We start from the raw sequence: 18435 nt of genomic DNA on the forward strand, positions 1-18435 counted from the left end.
GCACAAGGGTGCCATGTGGGTAGTTGCAATCCCTCACCATGTGCTTGATCCTGTGCAGAAAACTGGTGTAAAAACCCATATAAAGTTTTCCTTGTCATGTACAATTGCCTTTACAAATCAAGTACATCTGTATGCAATATATTCTCAGTATATATGTTTTCTCAAAACCTTAGGAGGTTTGTTAAGAGTATATTAGTGAACAAACTGCTTCAAGCAAACCAACATACATACAAGACAGCTCAAGGTTAAAAATTCTGACCAGGTATATTGCAGGTTTCGGTTTTATACATTTAAAATACCCAAGCCCTGAAAATCTAGCTGAGCAATGTTCCATCCATCATCTATAAATGGTAGAAGTAGGGAACTGCTAACCAACCAAGGCCATGGCCCATAGTCATCTACCTAAACTGACAGCCCAGACAAGGAGAAGTAGCCAAGAGGACCAGGGTCACTCTGAAGGAGCTGCAGAGATCCACAGGAGTAAGAAAGAGTAGCAGGAAGAAAGACATTCTTCAATGCAAGCTATAAGTAGTACCGTTTGTAAAAGCTATATAGGAGACAGAGCAAGTACATGGAAGAAAGTGCTCTGGTCACATGAGACCAAAATTAGACACTTGACCTAAATGCCAAACGCTGTGTGTGAAGGAAAATCTACACTGCACATCACCCTGGACACACCATCCCCAATGTGAAGCATTGAGGTGGCAGCATCATGGTGTGAGGAGGCATTGTGTCAGTGGTGACTGGGAAGCTGCTCAGAGTTGATGGGAAGATGGAGAGAGCTGAATACAGGGCAATCCTGAAGAAAAACCTGTTCGAGTCTGCAAAAGACTTGAGATTGGGGCATAGGTTCACCTTCCAGCAGGACTAAGGCCTCAAACGGACATCCAAAGCTACTGCAAAGAGGGGTGGGCAAAAATGTCATCCTCTTCATATGCAAAACTGGAAGAGACATACTTTCCCCTTTTATTGTGTGCAAATATTTGCAAAGGCACATTTCATTTTCCATTCAATCCACAAATACTTAAAAGTACCACTGTTTTGCTCTTTCACATATTAATAAAATACACTTGAGTTTTTGTCTAACATTTAAACATGAGGAAAAGGGGCATGAAAGCTTTGAAACCCGCTGCATGTATAGACAGAGACATAGACAGACAACAGAATACATTTAATCACAACATAACATTTTAGCTCACCTTTTACCATAAAGGTTTCAATTAAAATCCAGAATCCATTGACGGCAACTACAGCATCTGGAGAGATAAGAATGGACAGGGGGGATCTTGATAATAATTGGGAACAACTACCTTACATACTGCCTCACTGTACACATAATATGAAATTCAGCCAAGCAGAGTATACACATTAAATGGATATTGTTTTCTATTACACGTAAAGGGCTCATTACATATATTCAGCCCTAACATTGCTTTTCTAAGAAAACGAGAATAGTAAAATTCAAACAGTATCTATAGCAACCAAATGGTCTCCATAACATCCAAATAATAACATCAGACTAACCACTTCAATGCACGAGAAATGGTTAGTAGTTGGAACCTCTAGAGAATGTGCGGATCTGTAAATATAAGAACTATTTGTAACATTTATAGCATTAAAGGGAACCTGTCACCAGATTTTAACCCACTAAATTACTAACCCTCCCAGGTATGGTAAGTAATGTCCTTTGTAGCATTCTCTCTTTTATGGACAAGTGAATGTTTTATTCACCACATTTATACTTGGGACACAGTTTATTTTACATGTTTATGATTTTATTTATTTATATATGAATTCTAGGGATAGACAAACTTTTTTTAGTTTATTTTGTTTTACAATTTAGTTTTCAAAAAACTGAGCCATAGGGTGTCTAATTGCGTGCCCAATTTACCGCAATAAAAACTACTTTGAAGTTTAATGTGAATATGCTGCTCATCTGTTACTCTGAGAGGTTCTTGGCTGTCATGGCAGACGATCACCACTCACCAGTTACATAATTATGGCACCATTATAGCAGTGCACAAACACTATGGTGTTAAGTTAACATAATCAGGTTTGATTCTGGTACCTAAAAAGTTAATTGCAGTAATTGGGGCCTTTTTACTAAGGGTCACGTGGCCGCATTTCCATCGTTTTCAGGGATTGTGCTACTGGGACAGGGATTTAGAAGGGGATTTTGGCGCATGGGTACCATCTTTCATGCGACACAAAGCGAGGGGTGGGTCATCGGACAATCCGACTCATTCGGACAGAGTGCAGGATTTAACTTTAAAATTGTGTCGCAAGCCATGCACTTACATGCACTGGGGAAAAGAAGGTGTACTCCGACGGGAGCGACACATGCAGGATATAGGGCGCACGAAGTAAGTGAATCGCGGCACAGTGCATTCTCATGGGACACTCCGGATCAGGGAACGTACAGGACCTACTCCATATATGCTTAACCCCTCACAAAGTACGTTACGTCCCCTGCACTGCTCTGCTGTTTGGCCCAGAATAAACACTAAACACTATATTAATATCAAGTCCTGAAAGAATCTCATGGAGGGATGGGAAGGGAGCATGGCCAGTGATGCAGCCAGCAAACTGTCATGAGTGTACGTTCCCAGTGGTGGCGGTGGGGATGGGATCTTTGATAAATGCCTCTAAAGAACATTTCCTGTAGCAGCTGGCACCGAGCACTGTGTAGTGACTGTAATCTATAACTATAGTTGCAACTCTAATAAAAGTGAAAAGCTGATCAGTAGGAATAGCCCATCAATGTAGATTTCCTGGACAACCCTTTTAACCCAAGCTCCCAGATGCTCTCCCAAGCAACATAACATAAAACGGAAAGAAACACCAGTTTTAAGTACTCACATACAGCATACTGAAATGCTTTGGAATTCGCCAAAACGTTAATACCTAAGGAAAAAAAGTACATAACACCAATAGTCAGTACAAAATCTGAGGCATAATTGTGAGAATGAAGAGGACACCGATACTGTAATATGTCTTCATAGAAGAAATTTATAATTCTTTGGGGTATTGTGAAGTCGATCTTGCCATTTAATAATAAAGATTTCAATGTCAAAACGGTGCATTGTGATTTCATAATAAACGTTGTGCTGTCACAATTGGGCAGCGTAATGACATAATGTGATTTCACAAAAGGGACACTGTGATGTTATAATAAACATTGTGACGTCTCCGTAGGCCATTGTGATTTCATATTAAGCATTGTGATGTCACAAAGGGGCAATTTGATCTTTGTAACACTGTGCAGTCCCTAGGTGGCATTGAGATTTCATAAAAACATTATGATGTCAGAATGGGCATTGAATGGTCATAAAGGGATATTATAAAGTCAAAAAGGGGCTTTACGGGTCACAACACACCAAGGCACTGTGATTTCATAATAAGATACACTTTGCTTTATAAATAGTGTAACAGAACCACAGGTGTGAACCTAGCCTTACATTTTAAAGGTACATAGATTCATTAAATGATGTATAGGCACTTTTCCACATGATAAATGATAAAATGGAGCAGATGGTGTATCTAGAAAAAACTCTCACCTTTGAAAATAAGGAGTGCTGTAGGGGGCAAGTCATCAAACCAGTGCTCTCTGATGCGTTGTACCTGTTAAATATAAAAGGTAATCTTACATCTCTAATCACAAAATTTTTCAGAAGAATCAAATTCAACTAAGACCTAGCTAGAAGCTATGATCAACAGCGAGTCCTATTGACTATAAAGTTGACTACATTACATGAATAGGAGAATGTAGCTGTCCCCTTACCTTCCACTTAAAGTCCACCACTTCGTAAAAATGGTAAAATTCTTTCAACCTGCAAAAATACAAATTACATAAAACTAGGATTTACAGAATAAACCAGCATGGAAAAGTTAAATCCTTTATACCCAGAGGATTTTAATTCCATATGGTTCCCCCACAGCTGTCTTCTCTTCTTCACTTCTCTTCCGCGTTAATGCATGGCTCCATTGCCGCTGCGTGTGATGATGTCAACAAATAGTGTCCGCCAGCAACAGAGTCATGCAACGCGGAAGAGAAGTGAAGTTTGTAACTCTGCAATATTTTTTGACTTCTTAAGAAAAATAAAGTTTTGAAGATTTTAAAAGATCCCTCGGTGCCGGAGTACAATCTATTTTCTTCTACATATAGAAAAGAAGACATGGGAGGTGTGGACATGCTACAATTAAGGGGACATGGGAAGGGGCAGCTACAGGAAAAGGGACATGAGAGGAGGGGGCAGCAATAGGAAAGGGAACATGGGAGGAGGGGGCAAGTACAGGAAAGGGGGACATGGGAGGAGGGGGCAGCTACAAGAAAGGGGCGTGGGAGGAAGGGGGCAGCTACAAGAAAGGGGCGTGGGAGGAAGGGGGCATGAGAGGAGGGAAGCAGCTTTAGAAAAGTGGACATGGGAGGAGGGGGCAGCTAAAGGAAAGGGGACATGGGAGGGGTGGACATGCTACAGTTAAGGGGACATGGGAGGGGTGGACATGCTACAGTTAAGGGGACATGGGAGGAGGCAGCTACAGGAAGAGGGGCATGAGAGGAGGGGGCCAGCTATAGGAAATGGAAGATGGGAGGAGGGGGCAAGTACAGGAAAGGGGACATGAGAGGAGGGAGGCAGCTACAGGAAAGGGGACATGAGAGGAGAGGGGCAGGAAAGGGGATAAAATAAGTGTGGGGGGGGCACTTCTTCAGGAAATGGGACAATATAAGCTATACATTTTTGGCTACACACCAGACCACCGACCCACGCCCTCCGGTCTCTGAAAAAAATGTATGCTCACAGCCAGTCCCTGAGCAAAAAAAGGTTAAGGACCACTGGTTTATAACACTTTTTATAATAGGAGGATGTGGCTTCATTAAAAATGGGTTCAAATGAGAGGAGGGACTTGTATATACATGACATTGTGAACTCCTTTTTGTCACATAATAAGCCACCCTTTAGGTAAAATGAAATTAGATTACTTAGTCTCAAACTGCACCATTTATCACAGTGACTGATACTAGAGGTTTTGCTGCAATTTATGACTATATGCACATAAATGTACCATCGCCCGGGCCAAAACAGGGCGGCCATACGGCAGGCGCGTTGAGCTCACCCCTCCTCTCTCCATAGAAAATAATGCTGCATGCCCATTCTTGCAGATAAAGTTAGAGCTTGCTCCACCTCTTTTGTGGCCAAGGCACGTTACGGTGAGCATTCATTATGCACAACGTAATGCGCACAGCAACTATTGCTGTCTATGGGGATGTATATAAGGCGACAAGCTATATTCACCCCCACAAGGTTTGCGTGCATGGGGCCTGTTAGTATTAGTAAATCTGCCCTACTGAATATGTGATCTTCACATGGGTGCAGATGTAATAAACCAAGGACTAAATTTTGTGACCAAATGTTTAGAGCGTGGACATACTAGAACAGTGATGGCGAACCTTTTAGAGACAAAGTGCCCAAACTACAACCAAAATCCACTTATTTACCGTTAAGTGCCAACGTGGCACTTTAAGCGGTAACTTACTGCTACCTGTTCTTCCACTTCTTTCAATTGTATCGGCCGCCTGAGGCCACCAATACAGTTGAAAGAAGAAGGGCAAATTCAGACTTTCATTATAGGTTCTCTCCAAGTTGCCTTGGACAACAGGAAGTTTTAATGGGTTTGGTCCTGTTTGGTGAACTCTGTCCTGGGGTGATGGCCTGAGTGCCCACAGAAAGGGCTCTGACTGGCACCTCCGGCCCCCGTGCCATAGGTTTGCCACCACTGGTATATAAAGAGGCAGAAGACAGACATAACACCTAACGCTGATCTGCTCCCCTTGCTGCGGCACAGCTCTGCTGACCATTGTTCTCAGACTCTTCCTGGGGGTCTAAACCAGAGGGGAAGAAACGGACCCAAGAAGTGGAGGAGGAAAGCGGCACCCGGCAGCACCTCCATGTTACACCAAGGACTGGTTGTGAGTCTTCAAAGCAGGGAAGCATGGAGGGGTTGGATGGTGTCATTGGGACAATCCATCCAGTGAACTTGGATCCCAACATTTTGTGGGGTCCCCAGGATTCCGGGGCCCCAGGCAATTGGACAAGATTACGGCAGATCTGAAATCTGCAGCCTGTTATTGTTCACACTGATTGGTAACACATTGCGAGGAAGAAATGCATAAATTATAAGACGAGATGCATAAACTTGTTTATATTTTTTTACACTTTATTCCGGCATTAAAAAAAAGTCTTTCCCACGTGCATGGAGGCGATTGTCAGAAAGGGAAGGTAACTGCCAGCTCTCAATCCCACACTCATGGAATTAATGATCGCAGCAGGAACATTCCACATATTAACTTTACCCCAAAGTAATATCTCTCTACAGAACATACAGTATGGGGGTCATTTACTAAGGTCCCGATTCGTGTTTTCCCGACGTGTTACCCGAATATTTTTCCGATTTTCGCCGATTGTACCTGAATTGCCCCGGGATTTTGGCGCACGGGATCGGATTGTGGTGCATCGGCGCCGGCATGCGCGCAATGGAAATCGGGGGGCGTGGCCTAACGAAAACCCGACGTATTCGGAAAAAACGCCACATTTAAGAACGGAAAATGTGTCGCTTGGGACGCGCTTACCTTCACTCAGCCCGAGCCGGTGAACTCTGGCGCGTTCAGATGCTTTTCAGCGCAGCAGCGCCACCTGGTGGATGGCGGAGGAACTGCCTTATTAAATCCCGGCCGGACCCGAATACAGCGCAGAGAATGCGCCGCTGGATCGCAAATGGACCGGGTAAGTAAATCTGCCCCTATATGTCTATATAAATGTGTATATATAGAGTAGACAGTTTAGAGCAGTGATGGCGAAAGTTTTGGGGACAGAGTGCCCAAGCTTCAACCAAAACCCACCTGTAACCCATCAAAGTGCCAACATGACAATTAAAGCAGTAACTTATTGATCCCAGCTGTATCACAGGTTTTATACGTATCAGTGTCTTGAGTTCACCAATACAATATAAAGATGGAGAAATTTGGATTGTAGCTTTCCCCTCAGGATCCCCAGAATCAAGGGATGCAGAGCAGTAGCTGGAATGGCAATCCATCTCTATCCACACCTTCTGGCTCCTCCTGTAGTCTTGACAGCCAAGGATTTCATTTTTAAAAACGTCCTGGACCACAGGAGAAAGCCTTGTGTCGTATCTGGCAAACTTTGTGTTGGGGTGATGGCCAGGGTGCCCACAGAAAGGGCTCTGAGTGCCACCTCTGGCACCCGTGCCATAGGTTCGCCACCACTGTACTAGAACATACATTTTCTCCGCTATTTGTCAGCCTTTTTTGACATTCCTGAAACAAAACTTGAAGAAACTATATAGGTCTTAATTTTCTGATCATCCCTTTCCTTTTCTGCTGACTGGTGGCCAACTCAATGATGGGTCAACTCAAAGGTGATGTGGATTATTGGTTCCCAATAGACATGAGCAGACACAAGGTTTGGCGCCTCCGTTCGGCAGCTTTGTATAACCGGGACATAATGGACTGTAGAGCAGCCAATAGAAAGCTTTACTCCCCTAGCAACTAGACATGACTGTGATTGGCCAGGTGGACATTTACCTGAGGTTATCTGTCCTGTTGAGTTTCAAAGCCCTAAAACATAGGTATCGATCTTGAGTGGACATCCGGGGCTTGTAGAATCTCATCATTCCATCAAACTGTCGGAAAGAAATTCCTGTGGGGCCCTGGAAAAGGTAGATTTTCGATAAACATAAAACATAGAACTTGCATCCATTTAAAGTCACAAATCAGATCTAACCGGTCCCTTTTACCCTCCATAATATAAACTTCTATGAGAATCTGACCCTGCATAAAACCTAAACTTGCTAGGTCATTGCAGTATCACAGACTTAAGTTCAGGAAAATAGCCTGCTGGGTCACACTGATCAATCAATGACAACTCTCCACCTTCCAAAAGCCAAGCTATTTAAATTAAATATACCATTTGTTTTTATGCATTGTTAACCAAACATATCTTGAGAATGCTGTATCTACACTGATATCTTGTTTAATCCCTGAGCCGAGTGGTTCTGCTCAGAAAAGAATTATAAAATTCAGCACCTTGGGAAAGCTGGGTGTCTACATAAATAGATTGCACACAGACCTTCTTGAACTGTCCAGACAGGGAAAATTAACCTCAGCTGGATGACTCATGCACAGCAGCTGGGGGATGGTGCAGCGAATGATTACTTCTCCCTGCCAGGGCCAACACAGTGATTACTATTCACAGCTTATGCTGGGCAGGACAAGGCTGAAGCAGTGTATAATTAGGATGAGGAGAAATGCTGAGCCAGCCGTAGGAGCGAGAAAGAGCCTCACTATCAGAATTTTATAATTTATTTTTAGCAAAACCACTTGGATCAGGGATTAAACAAGATATATTTCTGCATCACTGTAGCTACAGCATTCTCAAAGTATGTTTGGTTCATAGTGCATAGAAGCAAATGGTAGCTTTCCTTTACGCAGCCACCACTTGTCCTATAAGGCTGATGAGACACTTTGGGGCAGATGTATTATCGTACTTGCGGCAAAAAAATTGCCGGGAACTCACGTTTTTTTTAGGCGCAAAAGGGTTGCTGATCATTTATAATGAGTTTGCACCAGAAAGAACAGATGTTTCCGACTATCCCGACTCATCCGTCTTTTTTTGCCGCAAGTGGGCGTGGCCTAACTTTTCCACATTTTCCGTCACATTTATGTGGTTTTTGTCGCCATTTTTAGGTGCAATTTTTGGCGCACAACAGACCAGGAATAAAATAGTCAGAGTGCAAAATTAAGGCGCAGTCCATGTAAAATTATGGCGCACATCTCATTGATGTCAGAATTTATTTGGCGCATGACTGATTTGTTTCATCTACCCATTAGTAACTTACAGCCGTGCACCACTTTAACACATTGAGCTGTGCTTTCCGGAGACTGATCTCTGAAGCCGACAGTCGTGCTTGCGCCACAATTAGTAAATCCCCCTTTGCGTTAAAAAATGACCAAATACATTATAACACTTACTAGTTAAGCAATACATTTAGGTAACTTCTCTTCTGAGTTATGGAATTGTTAGAACACGAGAAGACTCATTAAATTGAAGTTTATATATCAAAAAGGGACAGTTTGCACAAAGGGGTTACCATACAAAACATTAAAAAAACAGACATACAGTATACATAAAGTGCAAAAATAAACAGCTTGGTAAAACAAAAGAGAATAAAAATCAGAGGCGAATACATTATGTGATGTTATAAGTCTGGTACCTGTGGAAGCAGAAATAAGCGATCAATCTATCCGCTAGGGATGCCAATTTGCTATGGTGACACTTAACACCTAAGTAAGATTCCAACATCCCCCCAAGCTCCCCCCCCCCCCCCCGCCTGTGAGGACATGGACATATGACGATGTTCTTTTACAACCAAGTATGTTACGATACCAATGCCTCAAAATCTTAATATGATACCTTGCCATGCGGGCTCCCTACACGCATATTTTCTCCATATAATGTTCTGCACACATACATGCTAAACACGATGCTAACAATAGTAACAATTTGGGAAATATTTAATTGCACCCTTTAAAGGGGGTTTCTAAATGTGCATAACATTTTGGCAACCTCTGTTTTGGATGTTGATAGAACCCCCACTCAGACCACTAGGTTTATCATAGGATCTGGTTCCTGTGGATACTGGATTTATGGCCCAAGAATCCTGGCCTGGTTTAGGGACAAGTAGAATAATTTCAAGGGAAGGGGCTCCTACCTCTAATAATTATGAAGTTTCCCTACGACAGTCATGCCAAACTCAAACATCAAAACCAAGACCTACCACCAAAATCATGACTCACACAAAACCAAACCAACACAAGGGTCCACAAAGAACCAGGGCTGTGGAGTCGGATTTGAGATAAAAATGGACCGACTCTAACTCCACAAATATATTATAAAACATATTAAATTTATTTTATTTTATAATGTCTGTCCTATTCCTGAACTAATGATTGATACTAGGTGTGGACATTTATTTTTCCAAGGGCCACACTGTCATAATGCTCAACTTTAAGGGGCCGCATCAGTAACTAGTAACCTAGATGCACCAAAAACCACAGTACAGCACAAAATGCCAACCCAGAGATTATAAATACCACAATACAGCAATAAATACCACCCAGCAACCAAACACTGCTTTCAGAGCACACAATAATAGTGTGCTCTGCAGATAATAATAGTACTGGAGACCCCAGTGCAGACAACAATAATATTGGAGAGACCCCCAGAGAAGACAATAATAATAATACTGGAGAGACTCCCAGAGAAGACAATAATAACAACACTGGAGACCCCCAGAGCATGAAACTACTAATACTGGAAACCCCCAAAGCAGGCAAATATGGACGACCCCCTCCCCTTGGGAACACAAGAAAAAAATCCTCCCCTTTCCTAGCTGTTCTTCTCTTCTCCATGTGCTGCTCTGCTCTGTGTACTACACTGGTTGGAGGGTCTGAGAGTAGTACACTGACAAGTACTTAACACTCTTGGGGCCACTCTACTCTGTGTTCTGACTTTGATGCATACAACCAGCAGGAAAAGACCTGAGAGTAGGACCCAGAGCCGAGCGCCAATCAGCCACCTGCACCCATGAACACATCCAACAGTTATGGAGACTCTCACTCACTGGACTCAACTCATGGCTAAAACGGCTGCATGTGGGCCATCGGTGTAGGTTGTGCACCCCTCTTCTAGGCTTTTAGTTGAGATGTATGTGTGCTGAAGTTCATGTACCAGAAGAGATAGGATTTAGGGCACATTTGAAACTCTGGAAGTTGGTATTAGTCTGATGGGTGCAAGTTAGGGCATTACAGAGAATTGGGGCGATATTTTACTTGCAGTGTAGATTTTTTTCTTACTTCCCCGTCTACGTATTTCTTCTCACGTTTTAGCTGGTAGAGGTCTAGCTGCTATGACTCACTGCTCTCCATTTCTCTCCACATTGATTGTGATGTACCCTAATACCTTATTGATCTCCTGAGAGTTTTGCTCTGATAAGATATATGACGAGGTTCTGGCATTCACTTGTACTATCGATTTTTTTTGTTGAAAAGATATGCAACAAACTATTTATAGCCAGTTGCATATTATAGTCCCAAAATTATGTAACTACATGTATACCTGCTTATGTTTGTCCTCTTCTACTTTTTGAAGCCTTACCAAAATACATTTATTCTGCTTCTGACAGTTGAGCGCATAAGACAAAGAGATTCTCGGGATGTTTTGGATATGAACTGACTAGATATTCAAGATATATTTGTGAGATTGTGTTCTCACTTGATCATGTTATTACAGAAATAAATCACCAGCAAATTAATAATTATTAATTGTCCATTTGTTTACCTGTGGGTTGAGTAGCAGCTGGTAGCTGTGCTGTGTAGCTGTGCGTTTGTGTAGAAGCAGAGATTTGAACTTCTTTTTCTCTATGTCATTGAAAGTATCAAACACGACTGCTAGAAGCTAAAGAATGGAAAACAAAGGAAAGAAAAGGCAGATTTTTAACTTTGCAAAAAAACCCAATCGGCTTGGAGGCTGTTAACACTTGCGTGTTACAATTAAGGGAATAGTAATAACCCTAATAAGGTAGTTCCGATAGCATCATGGTATTACAAGCAGAAGCTTGTAAAAATTTAATCATGCCCCAGTAGCCTCCAGATAAAATTTGCATATATCAAACTTCTGCTGTACTAAAAGTTTAATCAAAAATACCATAGGGCTCGACCAGACTAAAGGATCTATTGGATCTATTTTAGGTAGATCCGTGATAGTAGGTTTCCTTAAATTTAAAACTTTCTATAACCTTCAACCCTAAAGTAAGCCAATAAAATCAATAGTTTCTATCAGGATTTCAGCAGGGAAGGTCATCAATGTCTGATTGGATAGGCTATAAATGATAATTTGCAGAGAATCTGTTTGAAAAGGTTACTCATTCGTTGGCATATGTCCCAGCAAGTATTTTTGCTGCATAATTTCTGTGTGATCACAACATACCATTATCAAGTGAAACGATTCACTTTATTGGCTTACTTTAGGGTTAAAGGTTAAAGAAGCGCTAACTTTAAATTAAGGCTGCCAGTGAACAACATGGCTCCTTCTTTTGATTGACAGCTCAGTGTCTATACGAATCTATGCAAAGTTTTCCAGGATGGGATAAGGAAAACGATGCCTCTTTGAGCTACCTTGTAAGGCAGCTCCCTTGACATCAAGCATGACCTATGTCAAGGGAGCTATGACATGATGCGGGATTAAAACCAAACCAGTATATTTATGCAGAAGGAACAGACTCCCAACTGTAGACAGCAATGTTTGGACCTGGTTGGGTCTCCTCAGTACCGTGTAGGGAACTGGTTTGGCTGGGTGAGAGGCTTGTGACTAGGCCACCGTGTAGGTGTGTGGAGTCTTATAGCCATGGATGCTCCGCTAGGGGGATTCTGGCAAAATATGCAAAGTTTTCCAGGTTGGGATAAGGAAAAACCACACCTCTTTTAGCTCCCTTGCGGGTTCTGCCTTACACAAGAGCTAAAAGAGGTGTGGTGCCAGAATCCCCCTAGTGGAAAATCCAGGGCTATAAGACTCCACACGCCTACAGGGTGGCATTTACTTTCAGTCTATGTTGGAGGCGGGGGGCAAATTATGGTAAAATATTTTTTTTTCTTTTTTTGTGTGTGTGGTTTGTGATTACATATGACCGCATAACATGGGCACCAATGTCAATCTATCCTGAAATTAGGAATTTTGTTACCTTATAATCAACCCCTATATAGGACATGCTTTGTAGTTGGCTCACCAGGTTCATGATGAAATACAGCTCAATAGACAAGTAAACAATGAAAAAGATGCAGGACCATCGATTGCGTGAATATGCTGGCATCATAACATCAGGAAAACTACAACACAGAAAACTTAGTGTTATCAAGAAGCATCTAGAAATTTGTACAGCTAGAGCATAAGAAAGACAATCACTTACTTGGCAGTTGTCAAAAGTACAAACAGACTAACCAGGCTGTTCTCAAGAGTACTGAAATACTGTCAAAAAATAAAGTAATTTAAGGAATAATATCAGATATAACTGTGTCTATCTAATGCAGTCTACAACTATGTAAAATAGTACACCAAAGAGACAAAACAAAAACTGTACCGGAATTTATATCTTACCGGATCAGATGGATTAGGAGAAAACAAGTAGAATCCTAACAAGAAACAAAATGAAAAAAGCATTTCAAACACATGCACACTCAGATTGGCTGATCTGATTTACTATGCTCCGAAAGGGAAAAGGGGAGTAAGCCACTATGGAACATCCGGTTCAATGAAGACAAAGGATCAGGAATACTGGAATTCAATGCTGCATTCCTCATCTGATGAATAGTTGCAACATTACATATAGCAAGATTAAGGGCCACCACAAACTCCATAAGAAAATCCACTTTATAGTGGAGCCTGAATTCGGAATAGTTGACAAGTATGCAGTTGGGTGACAGCCAACACATCTCCTGACTTATTTTGTCAAGATCGCTCGATCGATCGTTGCATATGGGCAACCTTAAGGTGGTGATGGCGATTAGCGTAGATTACAAGCCAGTGTTGGTGAATGCATATAGAGCTGACTCCAGTTTTAAGACTGTTATAGTCCTCATATGGCACGGACACAATGGGGGACATTTATCACTTAGTTTTTGAGTAAGCCACTCCATCTAGCAGAATGCGTAGGAAAAGGCACAGGGGGCTATTTTTTTTTTTTTTTAAAGTGAAATGCGCCAATTTTGAGAAACAAAACATGTCAAACACAAACATTTGACATACAGAAACGTTACGGACAATGAATTAGGCAAGGACCAAGAAAAAAAAAAAACGTGAACTTGAAACATGGACTTGAACAACACACATATATGGAGGATAGGAGTAGAAGTCCATGCAGGCTGATTTCATGTGATCAGATATATGCATGGGATATAGTTTGCTAATGTTAGGGGGGTTAAAGGACCTTAGATGATAACACCCTGGTCACATGACATTACTTGCTGAATGCTTAGAAGGCATAGGAAGAGCTGCTGGATTCAGCCCGAGGAAGCTATGTCCCCTCTCACTTGGTCTAGATGTGGCTATATGCCAGGCAAGGTTATAAAGTTGATTGTTATAGGGATCTGAGGGAGACAATTTTTAGCTGTATGTGTGAAAAGAATTGTGACAGGTTCCCTTTAAACTGTGGGCTCTAGAGATAAATATGATAAAAGAAAGTGTGTGTGTGTGTGTGTGTGTGTGTGTGTGTGTGTGTGTGTGTGTGTGTGTGTGTGTGTGTGTGTGTGTGGTCAAGATGCTACAAGAACCTGTTGAACTAGTTGAAATGTCAAAACCTGATGACAAGATCCCTTTAAAGAAAATCTACCATCAAAATCAAGCATGATAAACCAGGGACACTTCCTTGCAGATTCAGCTACTGTGACTGTGGTAATCTTCTTATATCTCTTATCCATGGCCTCCTTCCTTTAAACACTAAATTAAACATTATGCTAATGAGTCACAAGTGCTATGGGGGTGTTCCCAAAGCCCCTCTGGGTTCAAAGGCTATTATCCTGTGCCCTTCCCCCATCCCTCTGGGGGCTGCTGCCTTTAGATTACTGCAAACAGAGGGAGAAGGTGGCGCCAAGTGAGCAGCGGGGAGACCTAATCTTGTGTGTCACAGCCTGTGAAACCAGAGCATGGAGGATTCTAATAAAGCTGCACATGGCGCGCAGGCTCATTAGCAGAATTTAAAAAGTTCATTTTAGATTGAAGGAGAAGATTACCACAGTCATAGTGCCTCTGGTTCATCATGGTGCCTATGGTAAACAGCAACAAATAAAATTCAAATTAAATTTAAAAAAAAAACAAAAAACAAAACAAAAAACATACCCAGGATAGCAAAAATAACCATGAAGAATAAGAGTAGTAGTAGAATATCTATAAAAGGTGGTAGAGACTGGAAAATTTGACGCAGATTTCTGTAAAACAAATAGACAAAGAACATATTCTTTATATGAGATTCTTGCTAACCCACAGCATATTGTCACTACAATGTTCTAAATGTATCCCTCTCTATTATATTGGGATTAACTTTTAAATATCCATGTAAACTATGGCAAATTGTATAATTAAAAAAAATACAATATTTGCAAAAAGATGCCCTTAAAGGGGTTGGCCACTATCCCAAAACCTTACCAAAGTAAGGTAGTTACCCTTCTAAAGGCTGAGATGCTCTGCCCCTTTAACAGCAACATTCTTAAAAAAAATTATAATAATTCCCTTAGTTACCTTTTGTTGTTGAGTGATTTTGTTGTTGAGCATTTTATAATTATTTGTAATAGCAAAACAAGTACAAAAAAAACTAAACAAAACGTTGTTACCTTCGGACAGCTCCGCAGTATCTGCAGTCTACTAAAAAAATAGGCCGCAGAGCTCTTGTAACACGCACATGGGACGTCTGCCTGATCAGCACCACAATAGCTTCCACAAACTGGACAAACAGTACAAAGCTCTGCAGAGAAGGAAACAGAAAATCTGTTCTTGTCATCTTTTATATAAAATACAACACAAAAATAAATATCATAAACCACAAAAATCTTCTTAATGACAAGGAGTTCAGTAAATATTACTCCTCCAATGAATACCCTGGCACAGCAGCTTGTCCCTACATGAAACTGTGCTTTCTATTGGTGCACAACCCATATGGTCTGTTAATGGTTGGGTCTTGGCAGTCCAATCCATTGACTACCCAAAGAGAGACCAACCAATTTAGGCCATCAATACTTACTTTCCTAAAACACGTTGCAGTTACTAAAACATTTTTTAAAAAATCAGGCTGTGCAAGCTAAGCAAAATACATTGATGCCACCTTCTGAGATCATATAAAAAAAGTGTAAAGAATGATTGCTGACTGCTCAAAAATGTACCTTCAACATAGTCCTGCGATGTCTCAGAAATGTCCGCCACCCAAGCCATCTCATCTTCATGTAGAGTTCAAAAACCACCAATGCTAAGGTAAGCAATTCTAGTGTGGCATGCACCTTTAATAAAAAAAATATTTAAAGAAAGGATAAAACGTGGAGGAATATACATATCATTTCACACAAATATTTTTTCCACTTTATGTTCCCGTTTCGGTTTTCACCAAAAATATTAGTCTTCATAAAAAGTAACCAAGTGTGATACCCTAGTTCTGTTTCTAGAGACTTCAGGATGATTTTTGTCAAATCTATTTATTTATTTTTATACTTTTTCACAGCATTTTGTTTCTGAGGCCCCTAAGTTATAACCATGTCGCTTTAACCCTCTCACACCTCTAATCTGTACATTTACGTCATAATTAACTATGCCGCATGCAACAGTCCTCTCTTTAAAGGACACCTGATAGCTAAAAAAAAAAAAAAAACGGGACTAGCTTTACATACTAATGAAAAACTGTCCCTAGCCCTCTTCCATTAATGCCACTGTCAAAATCATTGTTGTAGCAGAACATACCAATAAGCTCCGCCACACTGTTGCACTTCGCCGGCCATATCCGATCGCTGGCCATATCTTGCAGCGGTCAGGCGTATTCATTTTTTTTTGTTTAACGGTAATCATTTGAAATTATAAGATGAAAACTTATAAAAATTTACAGTTTTTTCCTATTTTTCTGAAGTTTCCTCTCATAAAAAACTAAAAAAAAAATCAAAATATACTAGCTTTCTTTGAATACCAAATTGAAGGCTCACTTGAGCTGCAAAAACAGAAAAATTTAATTGGTGGGTAGGTTAAAATATAATACAAAAAACATATTAAGCTTGCAACGTGTCCCACCAAAAGGTGAAATTTTGCTGTGGTCATTCAGAAATCAGAAGATCTCTCTGCTCCAAGTGTACATTATTCTATGCCAGTCTCCCATGCAATAATGGCATGAAATGCATGGTGACATGCAAGAGATTTTTGGTGACACACAGCAAACTGACAGCATCCAGCGGCAGAGCAAATGGCAGCCATCTCTGTGAAGGAAGTAGGGCAGTGAGGTAAGAAATCCTGCACTGACTTGTTGTGGACTTGCATCCACACATCTGGGAACACTAGAACTGCAGAGGGGAACTACAAGATCGCACCCTGCTGCCAGTGTATCCCTCACAGTGACTGTTTAGTAATACTGGGGTAAGAGAACACCAACTATCACATCATTGACATGGCCGTTGGGGGACGTATACACGGCGACATATATGCGTCCCCCATAGGCTGGAAATGGGCATGCGGCGCCCTATGGAGCGGTACGGTGCATCACACGTGCGGCACTGTACCGTTCCGTAGCCGAGGAATGCGGCGCCATGCCCCATGTTACTCTATGGAGAGGGGTGGGGGTGAGCAGTGCTAACCCCTCCTCCTCTCATCGGCGCCAATGTGTGCACGCTGTGCTACGGTACGGCGGGCACACGTTCTCTGTGAATGTAGAATAAGAGATACTTAAATTAATTTTTTATTATTAAAGCTACAAATATCACAAAATGATGGATTATTCTAGAAACGACACACCACCCTATTTATGTCAGGTTTTTTAATGAATTTTGATACACGAAGCTCAAAAGGTTCCCATAGAGCATCAGGCACATAAGTGACCATAATTCCACGGAAATACCTCAAAGTAACTTTGCCATCAAAACCAGTGACACTTATTCATAGATCCACGCACCGTGACTGTGGTGACCTTCTTAAGATTTGTTAAACATGGCCTCCTTCCTTTCAAAATTATGATAATGAGCCAGAGGGGCTCTGTGGGGAGTTCCCAAACGCCCCTGTGATGCGAACGCCTGTGATGCGAAAGCACGACCCCCGAAGCCCTTCTAGGCTCATAACCATAATTTTAAAAGTTGATTTTAGAATGAAAGAGGCCATAGATGACAAATATAATGGTTTTTAATGCTTGATGTCCTTTAAATACAGGAGACTCAAGGCTGGATCCCAAATGATCATCCCGAATTTATATCCCTATTTTCTAGATAAATCTTGTCATGGGATAACCCCTTCATCAAGCTTTGGCACGTTTACAAGACAGATAAGATGTGCTGTTTCAAGAAACTTTGCCTCCAAGTAGAAACTCAGATGCAAGAATTCAAGCACTTAATACATACATAGATGTCGAGGCGAAGAAAGGGGACAGCCGGTGCTTCACACAGGGAAAGCAGCAGCAGTAGAAGCCCAGTACTTAGTTCCAGCATGTAGAATAAATGATTGTGAGCAAAGAGATAAGCAGCAAGCGCCTTTGCGTCTCGTGGATGTGTGTAAAACTTGTCATTATTCTTTCCCTCCTGAAAAACATAAGACAAATATTAGATGCATTACTGAACTAGGTTAGTGTACGCACATT

The 18435-nt window shown here is 41.4% G+C and overlaps 1 protein-coding gene across 4 annotated transcripts in view; it reads right to left on the reverse strand.

Annotated features, from left to right (window-relative positions):
* TPCN1 (two pore segment channel 1) overlaps nt 1–18435 on the reverse strand; it is a 46556-nt gene that overhangs the window by 22519 nt on the left and 5602 nt on the right. For all 4 annotated transcript variants that reach the window (XM_072148151.1, XM_072148140.1, XM_072148131.1 and 1 more), the window contains exons 4-16: nt 18200–18376; nt 16001–16114; nt 15455–15585; nt 14964–15052; nt 13227–13261; nt 13039–13097; nt 12859–12958; nt 11415–11531; nt 7601–7725; nt 3782–3830; nt 3558–3621; nt 2860–2904; nt 1200–1256 (exon numbers count right to left, since the gene is read on the reverse strand). In XM_072148151.1, coding sequence (XP_072004252.1) covers nt 1200–1256; nt 2860–2904; nt 3558–3621; nt 3782–3830; nt 7601–7725; nt 11415–11531; nt 12859–12958; nt 13039–13097; nt 13227–13261; nt 14964–15052; nt 15455–15585; nt 16001–16114; nt 18200–18376 — 1162 coding nt within the window. The remainder of the gene's footprint in view (nt 1–1199; nt 1257–2859; nt 2905–3557; nt 3622–3781; nt 3831–7600; nt 7726–11414; nt 11532–12858; nt 12959–13038; nt 13098–13226; nt 13262–14963; nt 15053–15454; nt 15586–16000; nt 16115–18199; nt 18377–18435) is intronic.

The sequence above is a fragment of the Engystomops pustulosus genome, chromosome 1 (genome assembly GCF_040894005.1).
Source record: "Engystomops pustulosus chromosome 1, aEngPut4.maternal, whole genome shotgun sequence".
NCBI lineage: Eukaryota > Metazoa > Chordata > Amphibia > Anura > Leptodactylidae > Engystomops > Engystomops pustulosus.